The 19,192-nt window shown below is 46.3% G+C and overlaps 1 protein-coding gene across 1 annotated transcript in view; it reads left to right on the top strand.

Moving 5' to 3' along the window:
• LOC124594461 overlaps positions 1–17,570 on the top strand; it is a 143,923-nt gene extending 126,353 nt beyond the window's left edge. The window contains exon 4 of the mRNA XM_047132837.1: positions 17,242–17,570. Coding sequence (XP_046988793.1) covers positions 17,242–17,570 — 329 coding nt within the window. The remainder of the gene's footprint in view (positions 1–17,241) is intronic.
• The last annotated feature ends 1,622 nt before the right edge of the window (positions 17,571–19,192 follow it).

The raw sequence follows: 19,192 nt of genomic DNA, 5'->3' as shown, positions 1-19,192 counted from the left end.
TTTCTGCTTTATGCACAGAATTTCGACTTTCCACACATTCTTCTTCAGATGCCGCAAGTTGTGCTCCGGCGTGTACCCCACTGCGCCCTTTGATATTCTTCGTTTTTCAGAGGAACAATGTAAAACGCATATTGTCTCAAATTTTCCCAGCTCTCGTGGATGTGAGGGCCGGCGATATGTTAATAAACTGAGTGCTTGACCCCAAGCATTGTTTAAATTGAAACCCCCGTCCCAGTTCGTTAAATTTTCCTAATTCTTTTCTTACACTGAAGCTTCAAAAGTCTTGGAATACCTCCTAATATCTTGTCGGACCTCCTTTTGCTCGGCCTAGTGCAACAACGCGACGTGGCATGGTCTCGGCAAGTCCAGTCGTTGGAGGTTCCTGGGAGAAATGTTGAGCCATGCTGCCTGCGAAAGTGTCACCGGTGCAGGATTTTGTGCACGAACTCATCTCTCGATTATGTCCCATAGATGTTCAATGGGATTCATGTCGGGCGATCCGGGTGGCCAAATCATTCGCTCGAACTGTCCACATTGTCCTTCAAACCAATTGCAACAGTTGTGGCCCAGTGACATGGCGAATTATCATCCACAACACGAACTCCCATTAATGGCTGCAAATGGTCTCCAAGTCGCCGAACATAACCATTTTTAGTCTATGATCGGTTCAGTTTGCCCAGAGGAGCCACTCAGTTCCATAGAAACACAGCCCACACCATTATGGAGCCATCACCAGCTTGCACAGTGCACATGGCGTCGTGGGGTCTTCACCATACTCGAACCCTGGCATCACCTCTTAACAACTGAAATCTGGAATCACCTGACCAGGCCATGATTTTCCATTCGCGTCTAGGGTCAAACTGATATGGTTACGAGCCCCCAGAGAGGCACTGGAGGCGATGTCATGCAGTTAGCAAAGCATCTCGCGTCGGTCGTCTGTTGCCATAGCCCACTAACGCCAAATTGAGCCGCGCTGTCCTAACGGATACGTTCGTCGTACGTCCCACACTGATTTCTGCAGTTATTTCACGCAGTGTTACTTGTCTGTTAGCACTGATAACTCTAACACAAACATCGCTGCTCTCGGTTGTTAAATGAAGGCCGTCGGCCACTGCATTGGCCATGGTATAAGGTAATGTCTGAAATTTGGCATTCTCGGCACACTCTTGACATTGTGGACCGCGGAATATCGAAATCTCTAACGATTTCCGAAATGGAATACGCAGTGCATCTAGCTCCAATTACCACGTCGCTGTCAAAGTCTGTTAATTCTCGTCGTGCGACCATAATCAAGTCTAAAATCTTCTCACGTGACTCACCTGAGTACAAATGACAGTCTCGCCAATGCACTGCTCTTTTACACTTTGTATATGCGATACTACCGCCATCTGTATATGTGCGTATCGCTATCTTATGACTACTGTCACCTCACTATAGATAGACTCCTTAATCATACCGCCTTTAAAGTTAGCGCTTACACCACGATACTACTCTTATCGTATTTCATCTCATGATTGTATTCTGAGAAATGCCCAGTGACAGCGAGTACCCGAATAGCACAACTCGCAGCTCCTGAGGAAGATGAATCGTTTGTCGTAATATTCTGCACAGAATGGAAACAACAGCTCGGTTGAAGATCCGGAAACACACTATTATTCTTATAGTGCTGCTGAACTTGTAAATGATGTATATGGAAAGTATTAGGAATGCTATTAGCTTAGTCCTATACATGATAGCATTTTTAAGTGAGTGTCTGATCCAGGAATGCGCGCCTGACAGATGGAAGACCGGTGATACAGTAATACTCAAAAAAAAAATGCGAAGACCGAAACCCAATTCGGTGAAATTTTGTCGTCCGATATGTTATATGAATACTTTGGGAAAAGTCAGAGAAAGACTCTCCGTGAGCGGCTGCTTACCCAGTGAGAACTCAGTGTTCCTAATAGAATCAATATAGCTTTAGGAAGGGAAGATCTGTCAATGATAGAATAAATAGAGCATTGGAACGGCTCGCGATTATGCTGACGATAGATGTTCAGGGTGCTTTCGATCATTTGCGGTGGCCCTCCCTTTTCGCCGGGCTCACGAAATTGAGAGTACCGAGATTTCCCTATTTGGGCATGTTAGAATAGTGCAAAAATCGAGTGGTGGAATGGTCGACCCAGCCAGTAGTATGAAGAGATATGGCTAAGGGATGACCACAGGGACCCAACTGTGCGCCAATCTTTTGGAAGCAAGTCAAGAAGTTACTGCAGTTGTGGCATACGCAGACGGCCAGCTGCTTATTGTTTCAGGGCATATTAGAATACAGATGGAAAAGGAATGTAATGACGGTTTAGTCCTGCTTCGGACCTGGTGCGCGCGAAAGATACTACATTTGGGAGTAAATAAAACAAGGTACATACGCCTGAGGGGTAGGTTGTTTGGACAAAATCCGACGAACAAAACGACATGTCACTCCAAATATAGTAGGTTTGTCGTTATCTCTGTCTTCATCTAGACGAAAGATTGACTTTTAGAGACCACGTGAAAGCAGTAGCAGAACGAACACCAAAAACTACGCACAAGACTGTTGATATCGTCGTAATTCAGTACAGAATACCAACAGACTCAGTGAGAAGGTATTATGAAGCTGTCTAGAGAGCTGAAGTTTCATTCGGAGCCAGCGTTTAGGCGCTTAAATTGAGGCAGGGAGGACTAGTGAAAATCACTAGCAGAATGCAGAGGGGAATAATTTCACGACTCATAGTGCCAATAGAATCCATAACAGTAACTTTGGGGATATACCCCATAGATTTGCAGCTTCGAAAGAATGGAGCCATTTACTGGCTACGATGGGGAAACGTGAACAACGTGTGAGCAATAATGGAGAGATACAATAACAGGAATAGGAAACAAAGAATAAGATCGTATCTGGACAAATACAATTATTGGCAAAACGGTCCATTCATCTCCGCCAAAACGGAGTAGAGTGAAACAATTCCCACAGATTCCTCATTCACCTCATCTAAGCATGGCCCCTACCCCACACATTTATACAGGTTTAGGTGTGACGAAGATGACAGCTCTTTGTATGGCGAGTTTGGAACTCTGGAGCACGTCACTCTTCATTTCAGGAGCACACATCATGATACTGAACGCTGCATGTGTGTTGTCCGACCAGTGTCGACGTACGAAGCAATGATCTAGAGAGGTGTGTGAATCTTTGACGCATCTTGGAGGTATTAACTCGCAAAAGGAACTGCACGCACACATTATGGCAACGCGAGCAAAATGATACTTCGTGTACAGAGACGTCCGACGGTGCAAGAAATTAAAATACTTGCTAACCTAAGGATGCGACACAGCCAACGACGATAGTGACTATGCAGATCTCTTAAACGTAGGTATAAAACATAAAGGGACTCGTGATGGTGGCGACAGTGATGTTCGGGGATTGTGGTCGCGAAGCAGAAGGCCATGGCTGGATAGGTTGTAGCTTGGGGCGAACTGGTAATGAAGGGCGAACTGGTAATGAAGCGTTACGCTGCGAGATGAGAGGTTGTGGATGGAGATTCCTGGCTCTGTAGCAAATGTACAGTAACCATCCTCATCAGACGTCCTAACACAGTCCAGTGCAACAGTACAACGTATTCCGATTCTATGAGAGACTAAGAGAATGTCGCCAGGATAGGGACTGGAACTGAGTGAGAGAAGTAGAAACATCTGCATACCTTCTCACGCCTCTCGCTTGAGGAAGACGTTGCCACAGAAACGTAGAAATGTTGTCTAATAATGCTAGAAAATAGATGCTAAAGAATTTATCTAATATTATAGGCACTTCAGTCCGGTACTGCGAAACCGCTATGGTCGCAGGTTCGAATCCTGCCTCGGGCATGGATGTGTGTGATGTCCTTATGTTAGTTCGGTTTTAGTAGTTTTAAGTTCTAGGGGACTGATGACCTCAGATGTTAAGTCCCATAATGCTCAGAGCCATTTGAACCATTTTTTGTTATAAACATACATAAATGAGCCTAGACAATTTAACTATGTTTACACTGCTTGACAAAAAAGTGAAGCACCCGGAAGATAGTTCCGCTGTTGACCCAACGTCGTACATGCAAGCACCATCGGAGCAGAACGGCCACCAGAGTACATTAGTGGTGTTTGTGTTTAGTGTTGCTACCAGGGCTGGTAGGACATATAAGGGACCTGAAGAGCGTTAGACGTTTGAGTTGTCATTGTGAAAGACACGGAGACGCCATATACTAGTGTGAAACAGGGTTATCAGCGCTTGGCATAGTTTGAAGGGAGTCTTATTATGGGTGTCCATTCTTATTATGGGTGTCCATTTGTCTGACTGATCAAATCGTTCAGTATCCAGATTTGTGGAGCATTCGGATGTCCGATGTTAGACTGCATGGGAATGACAGGCATGCCCGTCGTCAAGGTGCTGGACGACTCACACATGGCCGTGTTGTGTACCAAACACGTCGTAACCATTTCACGTCTGCGCCTGCCGTCTGAGAACAAGAATGGATTCCCTGCAACAGTCAGTGTCATCATGACGATGATCATGATTTGAGATGGAGGGCGCTCGACATCATGTTCACGAGCACCCAGATGAAAAGTCAGCATGCCAATCTCATGGGTGGGGACGAAGGCTGTCCCCACATGCGGAGCAGTTGATAATGCATTAAAGTCTTCCCGCCTTCCCCATCAGTTTATGGATGAGGTCTGACAATTTTTAAAATTTCACCACTCTTGTAGCACTGGAATCAGTATTGGCGAGGTTGGTGGGCAGATCTCCATCGAGACTTAGAACTGCCCTAACATCGGTATATAGGACACACGTTGACACAAAATGCGGAACTGAAACTGGCACGCCACAAACCTCACAGAGTGGTGGATCCTCCGGCCGGAGGAGGATGCCACGTGTCAAAGGACTATGTCCGGTAAGCAGAGACTGTTAAGCAGAACCTCCTTCCAGCGGTGAGGCTGAAGTGAAGTCCATCTTGCCTGTGTCGTCGATTTGAGGGACCGCAAATTTTTTCTGTCACCTGCAACCATTCAGTCTCCCAGTGACGCATGATGCGTCTGTCGGAAAATGAGATGATGGCATGCAACGGGATGGAACAAACGCCATGCCGACAAGCTTTCTTGGCTGCTTTGTCGGCCATGTCATTTCCTTGTATCGCGATATGGCCAGGTACCCAGCAAAAGATCACCTCCTTGCCATGGGGTTGGAGCCGCTGTAAGGAGTCACGGATGAGTACATTTGGTGAAGTGCTTGTAGGTCACTAAGCGAGTCGGAACAGGCAAGAAACCTTGTGTGCGATGTCTGTTGATCATATGTCACCCTGCATCGTTGCCGCCTGACTGGGCAACTACAGCCCCATGCCTAGGTTCCCGCTAACACCACAATACTAATGGCCGTGGTGCCGTGTCCTGGACGCATGGACTGCTGATGCACGGCGTCGCGTTGTATTCAGCGCTGAACCGTGGCACTGCACTACCCTGGATGACCATCGCCGGCGAGTATGGCGTGACCTGGAGGAGGAGTCCTATTACTATTAGCGTCAACGTGTCGGGAGTCTTCGGAATGTCAATGCTTAGTTCAGGTTTTATTCGAAAACTATTGACTTGTAAAGTGAAACGGAGGGATGTTGTAGTAAAAATAGGAAAATACAAAGTTATGCGATTTCCTCATAAAAATAAGGCAGAATTTAAAAAAACTGCAAAGCAAAATTTTTACAAACATTGTTTCAATACATCTTCGACCTTCTGCAAAACATCTATCTACTCTTATTCATAAACAACTTTCTCACATATCAATAATAACAGGAGATTCTTGCCTTCGATCATGATGAAGAACATTCTATTGAGCGCAAAGTAGCAACACTAGTTTGAAACATCCGCTTAGAAAAATTAATGAATTACTGCGCTGATATACCTCTTACCTGACGGCTCAACACAAAAGTTTTGTCTCAAGTACAGATAGTGTTGAGGATCAGTGGACAAAGTTCAAAACCATCGTACAATATGCGTTAGATGAGTATGTGCCAAGTAAGATCGTAAGAGATGGAAAAGAGCCACCGTGGTACAACAACCGAGTTAGAAAACTGCTGCGGAAGCAAAGGGATCTTCACAGCAAACATAAACATAGCCAGAGCCTTGCAGACAAACAAAAATTACGCGAAGCGAAATGTAGTTGGCTGGATCTGAGCACTATGGGACTTAACATCTGAGGTCATGAGTCCCCTAGAACTTAGAACTACTTAAACCTAACTAACCTAAGGACATCACACACATCCATGCCCGAGGCAGGATTCGAACCTGCGACCGTAGCGGTCGCGCGGTTCCAGACTGAAGCGCCTTTAACCGCGTGGCCACACTGGCCGGCCGAAATGTAGTGTGAGGAGGGCTATGCGAGAGGCGTTCTGTGAATTCGAAAGTAAGGTTCTATGTACTGACTTGGCAGAAAATCCTAAGAAATTTTGGTCGTATATAAAAGCGGTAGGTGGATCAAAACGAAATGTCCAGGCACTCTGTGACCAAAATGGTACTGAAACAGAGGATGACAGACTAAAGGCCGAAATACTAAATGTCTTTTTCCAAAGCTGTTTCGCAGAGGAAGACTGCACTGTAGTTCCTTCTCTAGATTGTCGCACATATGACAAAATGGTAGATATCGAAATAGACGACAGAGGGATAGAGAAACAATTAAAATCGCTCAAAAGAGGAAAGGCCGCTGGACCTGATGGGATACCAGTTCGATTTTGCACAGAGTACGCGAAGGAACTTGCCCCCCTTCTTGCAGAGGTGTACCGTAGGTCTCTAGAAGAGCGTAGCGTTCCAAAGGATTGGAAAAGGGCGCAGGTCATCCCCGTTTTCAAGAAGGGACGTCGAACAGATGTGCAGAACTATAGACATATATCTCTAACGTCGATCAGTTGTAGAATTTTGGAACACGTATTATGTTCGAGTATAATGACTTTTCTGGGGACTAGAAATCTACTCTGTAGGAATCAGCATGGGTTTCGAAAAAGACGATCATGTGAAACCCAGCTCGCGCTATTCGTTCACGAGACTCAGACGGCCATAGACACGAGTTCACAGGTAGATGCCGTGTTTCTTGACTTCCGCAAGGCGTTCGATACAGTTCCCCACAGTCTTTTAATGAACAAAGTAAGAGCATATGGACTATCAGACCAATTGTGTGATTGGATTGAGGAGTTCCTAGATAACAGAACGCAGCATGTCATCCTCAATGGAGAGAAGTCTTCGAAGTAAGAGTGATTTCAGGTGTGCCGCAGCAGATGATGCTGTGGTGTATCGAGATGTTGTAACAATGGAAAATTGTACTGAATTGCAGGAGGATCTGCAGCGAATTGACGCATGGTGCGGGGAATGGCAATTGAAGCTCAATGTAGACAAGTCTAATGTGCTGCGAATACATAGAAAGATAATTCCCTTATCATTTCGCTACAAAATAGCAGGTCACAAACTGGAAGCAGTTAATTCCATAAATTATCTGGGATTACGCATTAGGAGTGATTTAAAATGGAATGATCATATAAAGTTAATCGTCGGTAAAGCAGATGCCAGACTGAGATTCATTGGAAGAATCCTAAGGAAATGCAATCCGAAAACAAAGGAAGTAGGTTACAGTACGCTTGTTCGCACACTGCTAGAATACTGCTCAGCAGTGTGGAATCCGTACCAGATAGGGTTAATAGAAGAGACAGAGAAGATCCAACGGAGAGCAGCGCGCTTCGTTACAGAATCATTTAGTAATCGCGAAAGCGTTACGGAGATGATAGATAAATTCCAGTGGAAGACTCTGTAGGAGAGACGCTCAGTAGCTCGGTACGGGCTTTTGTTAAAGTTTCGAGAACATACCTTCACCGAAGAGTCAAGCAGTATATTGCTCCCTCCTACGTATATCTCGCGAAGAGACCATGAGGATAAAATCAGAGAGATTAGAGCCCACACAGAAGCATACCGACAATCCTTTTTTCCACGAACAATACGAGACTGGAATAGATGGGAGAACCGATAGAGGTACTCAGGGTACCCTCCGCCACACACCGTCAGGTGGCTTGCGGAGTATGGATGTAGATGTAGATGTAGACGTTATTTGATGTTCAAACAGCTGAGCAGAATTGAACGTACTCAGACATTTCAATCTTTACTTATTCTGATCAACACTAAACTGACACACAATATTTTTAGCGCAACGCAATCTGACTTTCAATAATCCCTACAAAAGAATGGCCCTGACTAACAATAACCTATACCTTTCATGAATCACTCACCGCACAAAAATCTTCGTTACTCGAACTACTACAATACAGCGAGCGCCACTAATGCCAGCTAAATAAAAGATTCAAACTACTGAAGGCACTAACTACTGATAGGCATAGTTAGCAAATGAAAGATTTTGATAGAGAACAAACAATGTATTTACCTTAATAGTGTTCAAAAGTCATTTTATATATATATATATATATATATATATATATATATATATATATATATATATATATATATGATGTGTTGGCAGAAGAGCCAACATCGTGTAGTTAGAGGAGGCCGAAATGCACGCGTTTAAGCTCACGCAACCTGGCGTGAGGTCTGGAACAGGACAATGTAATCAATATAGCCAATAAGGTACGTTGCTGCTGGAATACTTAACTTTAATCCATAATTGGTGTACATCGCTCTTGACGGTACATGTTTTACAATCTCAATATTAACTGGTAATGGCGCCTTGCTAGGTCGTAGCAAATGACGTAGCTGAAGGCTATGCTAACTATCGTCTCGGCAAATGAGAGCGTAATTGCCAGTGAACCATTCCCAGCAACTTCGGCTGTACAATTGGGGCGAGTGCTAGGACGTCTCAATAGACCTGCCGTGTGGTGGCGCTCGGTCTGCAATCACTGACAGTGGTGACACACGGGTCCGACGTATACTACCGGACCGCGGCCGATTTAAAGGCTACCACCTAGCAAGTGTGGTGTCTGGCGGTGACACCACATTCCTCCCCCGCAAATCGGCGTACGGTTGTGTTATAAGGCTTCCGCCCGCCGTGGGGAGGACCCCATGTTGACGTATGCGACGAGGTGGGGAGCCTAACAACAGGCGAGGCTGTGCCACCCGCACCCTGCCATTCGGCCCGAAGGGAGATAGGAAACGCCTGAAAACCTAGTCCAGGGTGCACGCCAACATGCGATGTATGCGCCCGGAGAGAGACAGGAGGGGCCGAAGGGTCGACCTCCATCAGAACGGGGCACCCGACGGGAGAAGACGACATCTGGTCCGGGGCGGGCAAGAGTTCCATGTCGGAGGACAGCTGGTCACGGGAAGCGATCGGCGGCGCGGGACCCAGGGAGGCGCTTGGCGGCTGCAGCGGAGCGTCCACTTCGGGCGTCGCCGGCGGGAGAACAGGAGGCGGCGGCGGCGGCGGCGCGTCGTCATGGGGCAAAATGGAAGGCAGCGTCGGTAACACCTGGGGATGAGGCGAGCCAGTAGATGGGTCCCCAGGGCGCTGACCGGACGGCACCGTCGCTGAAGCAGACGGGGAGCGGCAGCACCCGTGCGACGACAGAGGCATAGCTGATTGAGACGCCGACGCATCTCACCAGAGGCCCCCAAAACCAGATACATAGCGCGGCCGAGGCAGCGAAGAATGCGCCCTGCGAGCCAACGCCGTGAACCTCGATAGTTGCGATAGTATACAACGTCGCCTGGAACAAAAGCAGGCGTCTGCCGCTGCACAGGAACCTGATGCGGCGGACGCAGCAAAGACATCAAGGTTCGATGAGGACGACCGTGGAGCAACTCAGCCGGCGAGTGACCATCTCGGGGCTGAGAGCGATACGAGGACAAGAAGAGCAATAACGCGTCCTCCCGAGAATGCGACTCTTTCAACTTCAACATCTGTGACTTGAAAGTCCGGACCAATCGTACAGCGGCACCGTTTGACTGAGGCGAAAACGGTGCGGATGTCAGATGTTGAATACCATTGGCCTTGCAGAATGACTGAAATTCTGCGGACATGAATTGTGGGCCATTGTCGGAAACAATAGTCTGTGGAAGACCTTCAATACAAAAGATAGCGGATAACGCTTGAATGGTGGCAGATGACGTCGTGGAAGACATCCTGACAACAAAAGGAAAATTACTGAATGAATCTACCACAACCAACCATCGAGCATTCCAGAATGGACCAGCAAAATCGATGTGTAAGCGTTGCCAAGGGGAAGTGGCTTTTGGCCATGCAAAGACTTTCCGCGGCGGTGCGGATTGTTGTTCGGCACACGCCATGCAAGAAGAGCACATATTCGTAATCGCAGCATCGATTCCGAACCAAGTACAGTGCTGACGAGCAAGTTGTTTCGTTCGCACTATACCCTAATGTCCTTGGTGGAGAAGCCGTAAGACAGAGGACTGTAACGAACGTGAGACCACGACCCGGGACTGATCATTATCAGAACGCAACAGCAAAACACCACGTCGAACAAAAAGTCTCTCCTTGTGAGCAAAAAATCGGCGAACCAACGGATCCTCGATCCGTGACTTACAAGGGCCATTGCGTAGCAACAAAACGCAGAACGGTAGCAAGGACAGGGTCGGCAGCTGTGGCTGTAGCCACACGACGAAAATCAATCGGAAACGATTCGACCACGTCATCGGTTTCCGCATCAATGAACATGCAAGCAAGTTCGGAAGAGTCGAATGCTCTATCCTCAGCAACAGGCAAACGGGACAACGCATCGGCGTTTCCGTGCTTAGCAGTGGACCGATACAAGATATCGTAGCGGTACTGCGAGAGGAAAATAGACCAGCGAATGAATTTCTGCGCTGTACGTGGAGGTACAGGCTTGTTCGGATGAAAAAGCGATGTCAAAGGTTTGTGGTCTGTGATGATGGTAAAGTGACGACCATACAAGAAATCATGAAACTTAGTAACACCAAATACGAGAGCCAAAGCTTCTTTCTCTATCTGTGAATAATTTCTTTGCGCAGACGAGAGCAATTTGGACGCAAAGGCAATAGGGCGATCATGCGATCCATCTTTGTGCGCAAGCACAGCACCGATCCCGAAATCTTAGGCATCCACCATCAACAAAAGGGGTTTCTGGGGATCGAATGGCGTAAGGCAAGTATTGCAAAGCAACGCCGATTTCAACTGGCGAAAGGCGTGTCCGCATTCCGTCGTCCAGACGAACGGAACACCCTTACGACGTATGCGATGAAGCGGAGCTGAAATGGAAGAGGCGTGGCGCACATATTTATGGTAGTAAGTGATTTTTCCAGGACACTCCGTAGCTGCTTCAAATTCTGTGGCGAAGGCAAGTCCTGTATGGCACGGAGGTGCTCTGGACTCGGATGTATGCCTTGGGCATTGAGTACATGGCCCAGGTAGGGTAAATCCCGAGCAAAAAACACACATTTGTCCTTCCGCAAGCGAAGACAAACGTCGCAAGACCTGAAATAATGTTCTGAGATGGGCTAAATGTTCTTCTTCCGTCTTTCCGGAGACCACAATATCGTACAGATAGTTTGCTGCAGTAAGGACCGAGGCACAAACAGTTTGCAGATATTGCTGAAACAATGCAGGGGTGGATGCACACCCGAATGGCAGTCGTTTGAATCGGTACGAACCAAGATGCGTGTTAACCACCAATACGCGCTGGGATTCTTCGTCCACCGGTATTTGCAAGTACGCATCTGCTAGGTCCAATTTCGAAAAATATTTACCCGGGCACAGTTTATCAAAAAGATCATCCAGGCGGGGTAAAGGATAAGTTGCAATCACTAATTGTGGATTCACCGTTGCCTTGAAGTCCTCACAAAGTCTCAATTTTCCGGAAGGTTTTGGCAAAATTACTAAGGGTGATGCCCAGAGAGAAGCCTGCACACGTCCAATTACACCTTGTGATTCCAAATCGTGTGACGTTTTTGCGACCTTATCACGCAATGCGTGGGGAACATTGCGCGCTCTGAAAAATTGCGGTTGCGTGTTTACTTTCAGTTCCAAATGTGCTTTATAGTTCTTAGCGCAACCAAGGCCCGGTGCGAAAATGTCTGCAAATTCTTCACATAGACGAGAAACACTGACTGAAGGCACAGTCTGGTTCACTGATAGGACCTGATTGACTATAGACAAGTTAAACAACTGAAATAAATCTAAACCAAACAAGTTCACAGCATAAGAAGAACGAAGAACGTAAAATGACACAAGTTTTGTTTGTCCCTTGTATGCTGCAAGAAGGCTGCACTGTCCTAACCCTGGGATAGCTTGTCCCGAATAATTATTTAACTTAACATTCGCAACGGAGGTGTGTCCAGTTGTTTGTACGTGTCTGTATAGATCAAGGAAACTGCAGCTCCGGTATCGAGCTGGAAGGGGTTCACGTTGCCATTAATGTCCAAGTCTACAAAAAGTTTATTGTCCTGCTGACGACAAGAGCGACTGTCTCGTGCAACGTGAACAGACACTGGTACAGAAGCACTTGCGACTTGACGGGATTTCCGTCGATGTCGACGCACACTATTTGTGGGACGAACACAGTCACCGTTAGAGAGAGTGGCGCTGGGCGGAGTGGAATTAACTACATGAATGTCCATGGGCGAAGGTTCACGAGCCTGAGTATTCTTGGTTCGATTCCGATTCCAGCGCGAAGCAAAGGGCCTGGAATGGTTGCGAGTGTCCGTTCTGAGCTTTTTCTGGCAAACACTTTGAACATTGCCTTTTTTATTACAGAAAAAGCAAATAGCTTGGCGTGACCACTCCGTCCAGCTTTCCAGTGCCGCATCAAAAGGACGAAAAGGTGGTGCAACAGCGTGTTGTGGCTGCGAGAGCGGTGAAGCGGCGGCCGCCGCATCGTTTTGCATTGCACGTTGACCCTGAACGAGCTGTCCAGGGGCATCCAATACGGCCTGCGTCTGCTGATTCTGCAAGCGATAAAATTGGGACAGTACATCTGGAGATTGTGGCGAAGCCATGACACAAGTAAATTACGGTAATATAGTTAGGAACGCAGAATCCTCGGCGCCATGTGATGTGTTGGCGGAAGAGCCAACACCGTGTAGCTAGAGGAGGCCGAAATGCACGCGTTTAAGCTCATGCAAACTGGCGTGAGGACTGGAACAGGACAATGTAATTAATATAGCCAATAAGGTACGTTGCTGCTGGAATACTTAACTTTAATCCATAATTGGTGTACATCGCTCTTGACGGTACATGTTTTACAATCTCAATATTAACTGGTAATGGCGCCTTGCTAGGTCATAGCAAATGACGTAGCTGAAGGCTATGCTAATTATCGTCTCGGCAAATGAGAGCGTAATTGTCAGTGAACCATTCCTAGCAACGTCGACTGTACAACTGGGGCGAGTGCTAGGACGTCTCACTAGACCTGCCGTGTGGTGGCGCTCGGTCTGCAATCACTGACAGTGGCGACATTACGGTTCCGACATATACTACCGGACCGCGGCCGATTTAAAGGCTACCACCTAGCAAGTGTGGTGTCTGGCGGTGACACCACAATATATATATATATTTGTAAGACTGGATGCCATGAACTGATATATATATATATATATATATATATATATATATATATATATATATATATATATCTCAGTTCATGACATCCAGTCTTACAAATTTACTCTCTCTGATGGACACACGTCCAGATCGTCCGCTCTCAAAATTCTGCCATCTCTCTCCCCACATCCACCACTGCTGGCAGCTCACCTCCAACTGTGCAACGCTACACGCTGTTAACAGCCAACTGCCCAACACAACAATAGCAAAAATTCCGACAATGCAAACCAGCCACAGACTGCACACAGCACAGTCAGTGATTTTCATACGGAGCGCTACGTGGCATTACCAACATAAAAACCTAAACAACCTACTTACAAGTTATATAGATTTTTTTACGTTTGTGCATGTATACTCTGGTTGCACCAAAATTAATTGCTTTTGTTACATTAAAGCGCTGAAGTTATGTAATCAACTAATTTTTATTACTTTTTAAAGCAGTTTATATTCTGCAAGGAAATAAAATGCATAATAGACAAACGTTGAAAGATGGCTGTTGTAATTACGTACCAAGTAAATAAATAAATAGATAAGTAAAAGACGTCGACTAGAAGTTCCTCTCTCACACATTCATTTATGATTCTTCCTTTCCAATGCTTCCAATACTGCAGGTAATCCTACCATTCACTACGTCATTTACGTACTGTACTAAAACTACTGCACTGTAGTTTTGATAGAGCGCAGCACTACTTATAACATACTAACACAATGATATATTACCATAACAAACGAAATTTTAATTTACTAGGACAGCAACATAACATGGTTCGATTGTTGTTCTTATCTTGTAGAGGGAACAAGTAAGGTCCGATCAGTGGCGAAATGGAAATCACTTTGAAAGTAAAAAAAAATTTTGATTTGCAACAGTTAGCTACACCTCCCAGGTACTTCCGTAAGTAGTACCGCTCCGATTTAGACGTTTGTCGTAGCGTTGTACCAACTTTCCAATATCCTCGTCATACTTAGCAGCCGCTTGTGGTTTCCACCAATCTACGCTGCTCTACAGCTCGTTGCTGTGACAAAATGTTGTCTTCACAGCCAGCGGTTCGTGTGAGCAAAGATGAAACTCAGGGGGAGCCAATTACGGGCTTTATGGTGGGTAATCAAACACTTCTCATCAAAAACGCTGCACGAGCATCTTCGTTGTCCCTGCGGAGTGCTGCCCCGAGCGCTTTTACATGGCGGAAGACACTGTTGTTCTAAGCATCTTTACGTGCTCACTGTGTGCTCAGAACTGAAAAGAGCGACGTGATGCGATCGACGGGCTTACTAGAGACAATGCCCAATACATCTGTTCGAAGCTTCATCGAATTTTCACTAAGGTTTCCATTTCGCACGCAATCGGTCCTTACTTTTCTAACAGCCCTCGTACATGCGCCATCAGATAAAAATGCAGCAGGTCAAAATTCGATGTCAGCATATAAATAAAGATATTAATATTAGAATTTATTTGGGCACGCCCAGTGTTACTTTCGTTTTTGTGGAACATACGTCCTCCAATACAGAGTCATGCGTTCTATTAATCAAATATTTCTCGAGCCAGTCAAATGTACGCGGAGATACCTTGTGGTACCTAGGCTTTAGTTGACAGTTTCTTAGCATTTACCAAAGAAATATGACCAGAGAGCCGTATGTTTTCAGAAGTTGTTATTTTATTTACACTGCCAGTTTCAGCATATCGTTAATGCCATCTTCAGGCTCCCATGCACTTCACGTATTGAGAATCGGCTACATCGATGTATGCATAAACGGAGCCATCAATATCTGGATTCCATGAGTTTTTGTGAAGTTTGTACTTCAAAGACTTGACAACATTTCAAATCTTCAAAGTATACACTCCACAAAAACTCAGAGAATCCATGTATTTATGGCCCCGGTTATGCATGCATAGGTCAATCGGATTCTGTGTACATGAAGTGCTTAAGGGCCTGAAGATGGCATCAATGAGATGCCGTAATTGGTCGTTTAAATAAACTGACGAGCCAAAGAAACTGGTGCACCTGCCTAATACGGTATAGGGCCTCCGTGAGCACACAGGTGCAGCAACACGGCGTGGCATGGACCCGGGTAATGTCTGAAGTAGTGGTGGAGGGAATTGATCCATGAATCCTGCAAGGCTATCCATAAATCCGTAAGAGTACGAGGGGTGAAGATCTCTTCCGAACAGTACGTTGCAAAGCACCCCAGAAATGTTCAATAATGTTCATTTCTGGAGAGTTTTGTGGCCAGTGGAAGTGTTTAAAGTCAGAAGAGTGTTCCTGGAGCCACTCTGTAGTAATTCTGAACGTGTGAGGTGTCGCATTGTCCTGCTGGAATTTCCCAAGTCCGTCGGAATGCACAATGGACATGAATGCCTGCAGGTGATCAGACAGGATGCTTACGTACGCGTCACATGTCAGAGTCGTATCTTGACGTATCAGGGGTCCCATATCATTCCAACTGCATATGCCCCACACCATTATAGGGCCTCCACCAGCTTGAACAGTCCGCTGCTGACATGCAGGGTCCATGGATTCGTGAGGTTGTCTCCATACGCGAACATATCTATCTGCTCGATACAATTCGAAACGAGACTCGTCCGACCAGGCAACATGTTTCCAGCCATTAACAGTACAATGTCGATTCGACGGGCCCAGGCGAGGCGTAAAGCTTTGTGTCGTGCAGACGTCACGGCTACGCGAGTGGGCGTTCGGCTTCGAAAACTCATATCGATGGTGTTTCGTCGAATGGTTCGCACGCTGACCCTAGTTGATGACCCAACACTGAAATCTGCAGCAATTTGCGTGAGGGTTGCACTTCTGTCACGCTGAACGATTCTCTTCAGTCGTCGTTTGTCCCGTCCTTGCAGAATCTTTTCCCGGCTGCAGCGACGTCGAAGATTTTATGTTTTGCCGGATTACCGATATTCACGTGTCACTAGTGAAATGGTCGTACGGGAAAATCCCCACTTCATCGCTACCTCGGAGATGCTGTGTCCCGTCGCTCGTGTGCTACTATAACATCACGTCCAAACTCACTTAAATCTTGATAACCTGCCATTGTAGCAGCAGTAACCGATCTGATAACTGAGCCAGACACTTGTTGTCTTATATACTCGTTGGCGACAGTAGCGACGTATTATGCCTGTTTATATAATACATCTCTCTATTTGAATGCGCATACCTATACCAGTTTCTTTGGCGCTTCAATGTAAAACAGCAACTTCTGAAAACATACGGCTATTTGGTGATTTTTCTTTGATAATGCCTGACTGGCCGCATGCCCGTATCAACGATGGATCAACAGAGTTTCTTAGCCTCGTCAGTACTTTGTGGAAGACAGTAATCTTGATCGAAACTTCCTGGCAGATTAAAACTGTTTGTCGGACCGGACTCGAAATTGAGATGTTTGCCTTTCGCGAGCAAGTACTCTACCGACTGAGCTATGCAAGCACAACTCGCGACCGATCCAGACAGCTTTCCCTCCGCCAATTTGTCACACAACTTCCTGGGTAGCTCAATCGCTAGAGCAGTTGACAGCGATAGGCAAAGGCCCCAGGTTCGAGTCCTAGACCGGCACATTGTTTTAACCTGTAAGAAGCTTCAAATCCGCTCCAGAGTGGAAATTCGGTCTAGTAATAATGCCTGATGGTTTCCATTCGGCAGGGTCGATGACGCGGCGGGAGAACTACCAGCACTTCGACGGTGTGGTGCTGGTGCTGAAGGCCGTGGAGGACCACATGGTGCTGACGTTCTGCGACCGCAACCCGGAGCGCTCGCCCTACACGCTGGTGCTGTCGCGGGCGCAGCGCATGCCCGGCGACGACATCGACAGCATCAACAACATGATACGCTTCCGCGAGCTGTACATGGGTCTGGTGAAGAGCACCTGCCCGGGCGCCGCCGCCGCCGTCACCCACTCGCCCGCGCTGATAGCCGTCGGGGCGCTCGCCGCCGTCGTTCGCCTGTTGCTCGGCCGTGGGGGTCCGTCCTAGGACGCCGACCAACTCTGACGGCGCGGGTCTGCTAGCGGCGACGTCTCAATGGCCGCCACCGCAGATGCTACCCGAACGTGTGGCATTACGTGTACTTCAGGAACTGCTCTGAGCGGCGAAGCGGAAACGAACGAGTGCTGTTAATTTCACCGAAATGTGAAACTGTCGAGCTCCTGGTCCTTAAGAAAAACACGTCATCCTTCCAGGAACGTCAAAACGTTTATTCCATCGAGTACCTGGAGACAACGTATGATGACGTAGTTTTGTGCCTTCTGTAAATAGCTCGTTTCCAAAGACGCTACATTTCGAATATTTTTCCAATGTTCAGGTAATAACCCTTGACTAGGTAGAGTGTGTGCCTGACAACGAAGGCAGCACTGTACCGTCTCCTACACGTATATATTCTTATTTTTTTACGTTACGGTAACCAATGCATTTCACAGTGCTCTTTTATTTACTTTTTCGATCAGTCAGTGGTCGTCTTCACTGGTCGTCTTCACACTGTTAACAAACTAAAATAGAAGACAAAGCATCTAGAACCTACAAAATACACCAAACAGCTGTCTACGTAAAGATCAAAAAGACGAAAATGATACCTAAAACACTGCTGCATCCCTCTTGTACTGTTTTTCATCATAGTCTAGGCCAATGGCCTTTCCGTCTTCTAAGTATACACCCATCTTTTTCTTGGTTTCCCTACGGATCTTGTACCTAATGGCCTGAAATTTAAGGCTTGTTTTGGTACTCTTGAATCTGGCACTCTTTGCAGATGTTCTAGCCAGCTTTGTCGATTAGACTTGCTCTTCTCATTTCTAGCACATGTACCAAGCTATCTGCTTTTACGTTTCTTAGTCTAGCTTATCTTGCACAGCCCTTAATTCCTCTTAGAAATTTCATTTCTGCAGCTTGGATTCTACTGTTCCGTCTTGCATTTCGTAGGTTAATGGGAGCAACTATTTCGCTCCTGTAAAATAAAGAAATGAAAGTGCAATCCTTAACATCCCGTATTATTATCCTCTACACGAAATTCCTGCTGAGCGATGAACCCGAAGGACTTCCAGATATACAATCGGATTCGATTTCGCTGTACCACCAAATATTTTTCCACGGGTAACGATACAGATATCACGTTGCCTCTTTAGGAAGAATAATAGGCTACTCGTAAAATAAATATCTTCTTCGATTTATAAAGCCACCCTTAAGTGTAAACAAAGCAATTTGCTACCCACATACTATCGATTGCGACGCCCAGTGTAGCTCTAGGGTAGAGAATGAAGCAGCAGTTGTGCAGCTGGTCGGCATAGAACAGTCACCTAAGCTTTTTTTCCTTTTTACTTACTTTTCCGATTCTGGATAAGATACTGCATAGAATACTAAAAACAGACGTCAGACGTGCTGGACATATTGTACCTCATGTGATTTCGGACAGCAGTGCTGTTCTTTTAGGTGCACACTTCGCTTCGCTGGTCATTTCCCCCCTGCAGCAATTTCACGCAAAGCACTGACATACCATATATTACTGTGTACCAGTAGGTAACCAAGTCACCCATTCCGAGAACAAAACAAACAATTCGCAACAGTACTCTGTAAACATGTTCAGGCGTTTTCCGTCTCAGTAGTTA

Source organism: Schistocerca americana, chromosome 2, assembly GCF_021461395.2.
Source record: "Schistocerca americana isolate TAMUIC-IGC-003095 chromosome 2, iqSchAmer2.1, whole genome shotgun sequence".
Lineage (NCBI taxonomy): Eukaryota > Metazoa > Arthropoda > Insecta > Orthoptera > Acrididae > Schistocerca > Schistocerca americana.
Note: the sequence above shows the minus strand (reverse complement) of the source record. Positions and strands in the feature narration are given on the sequence as shown.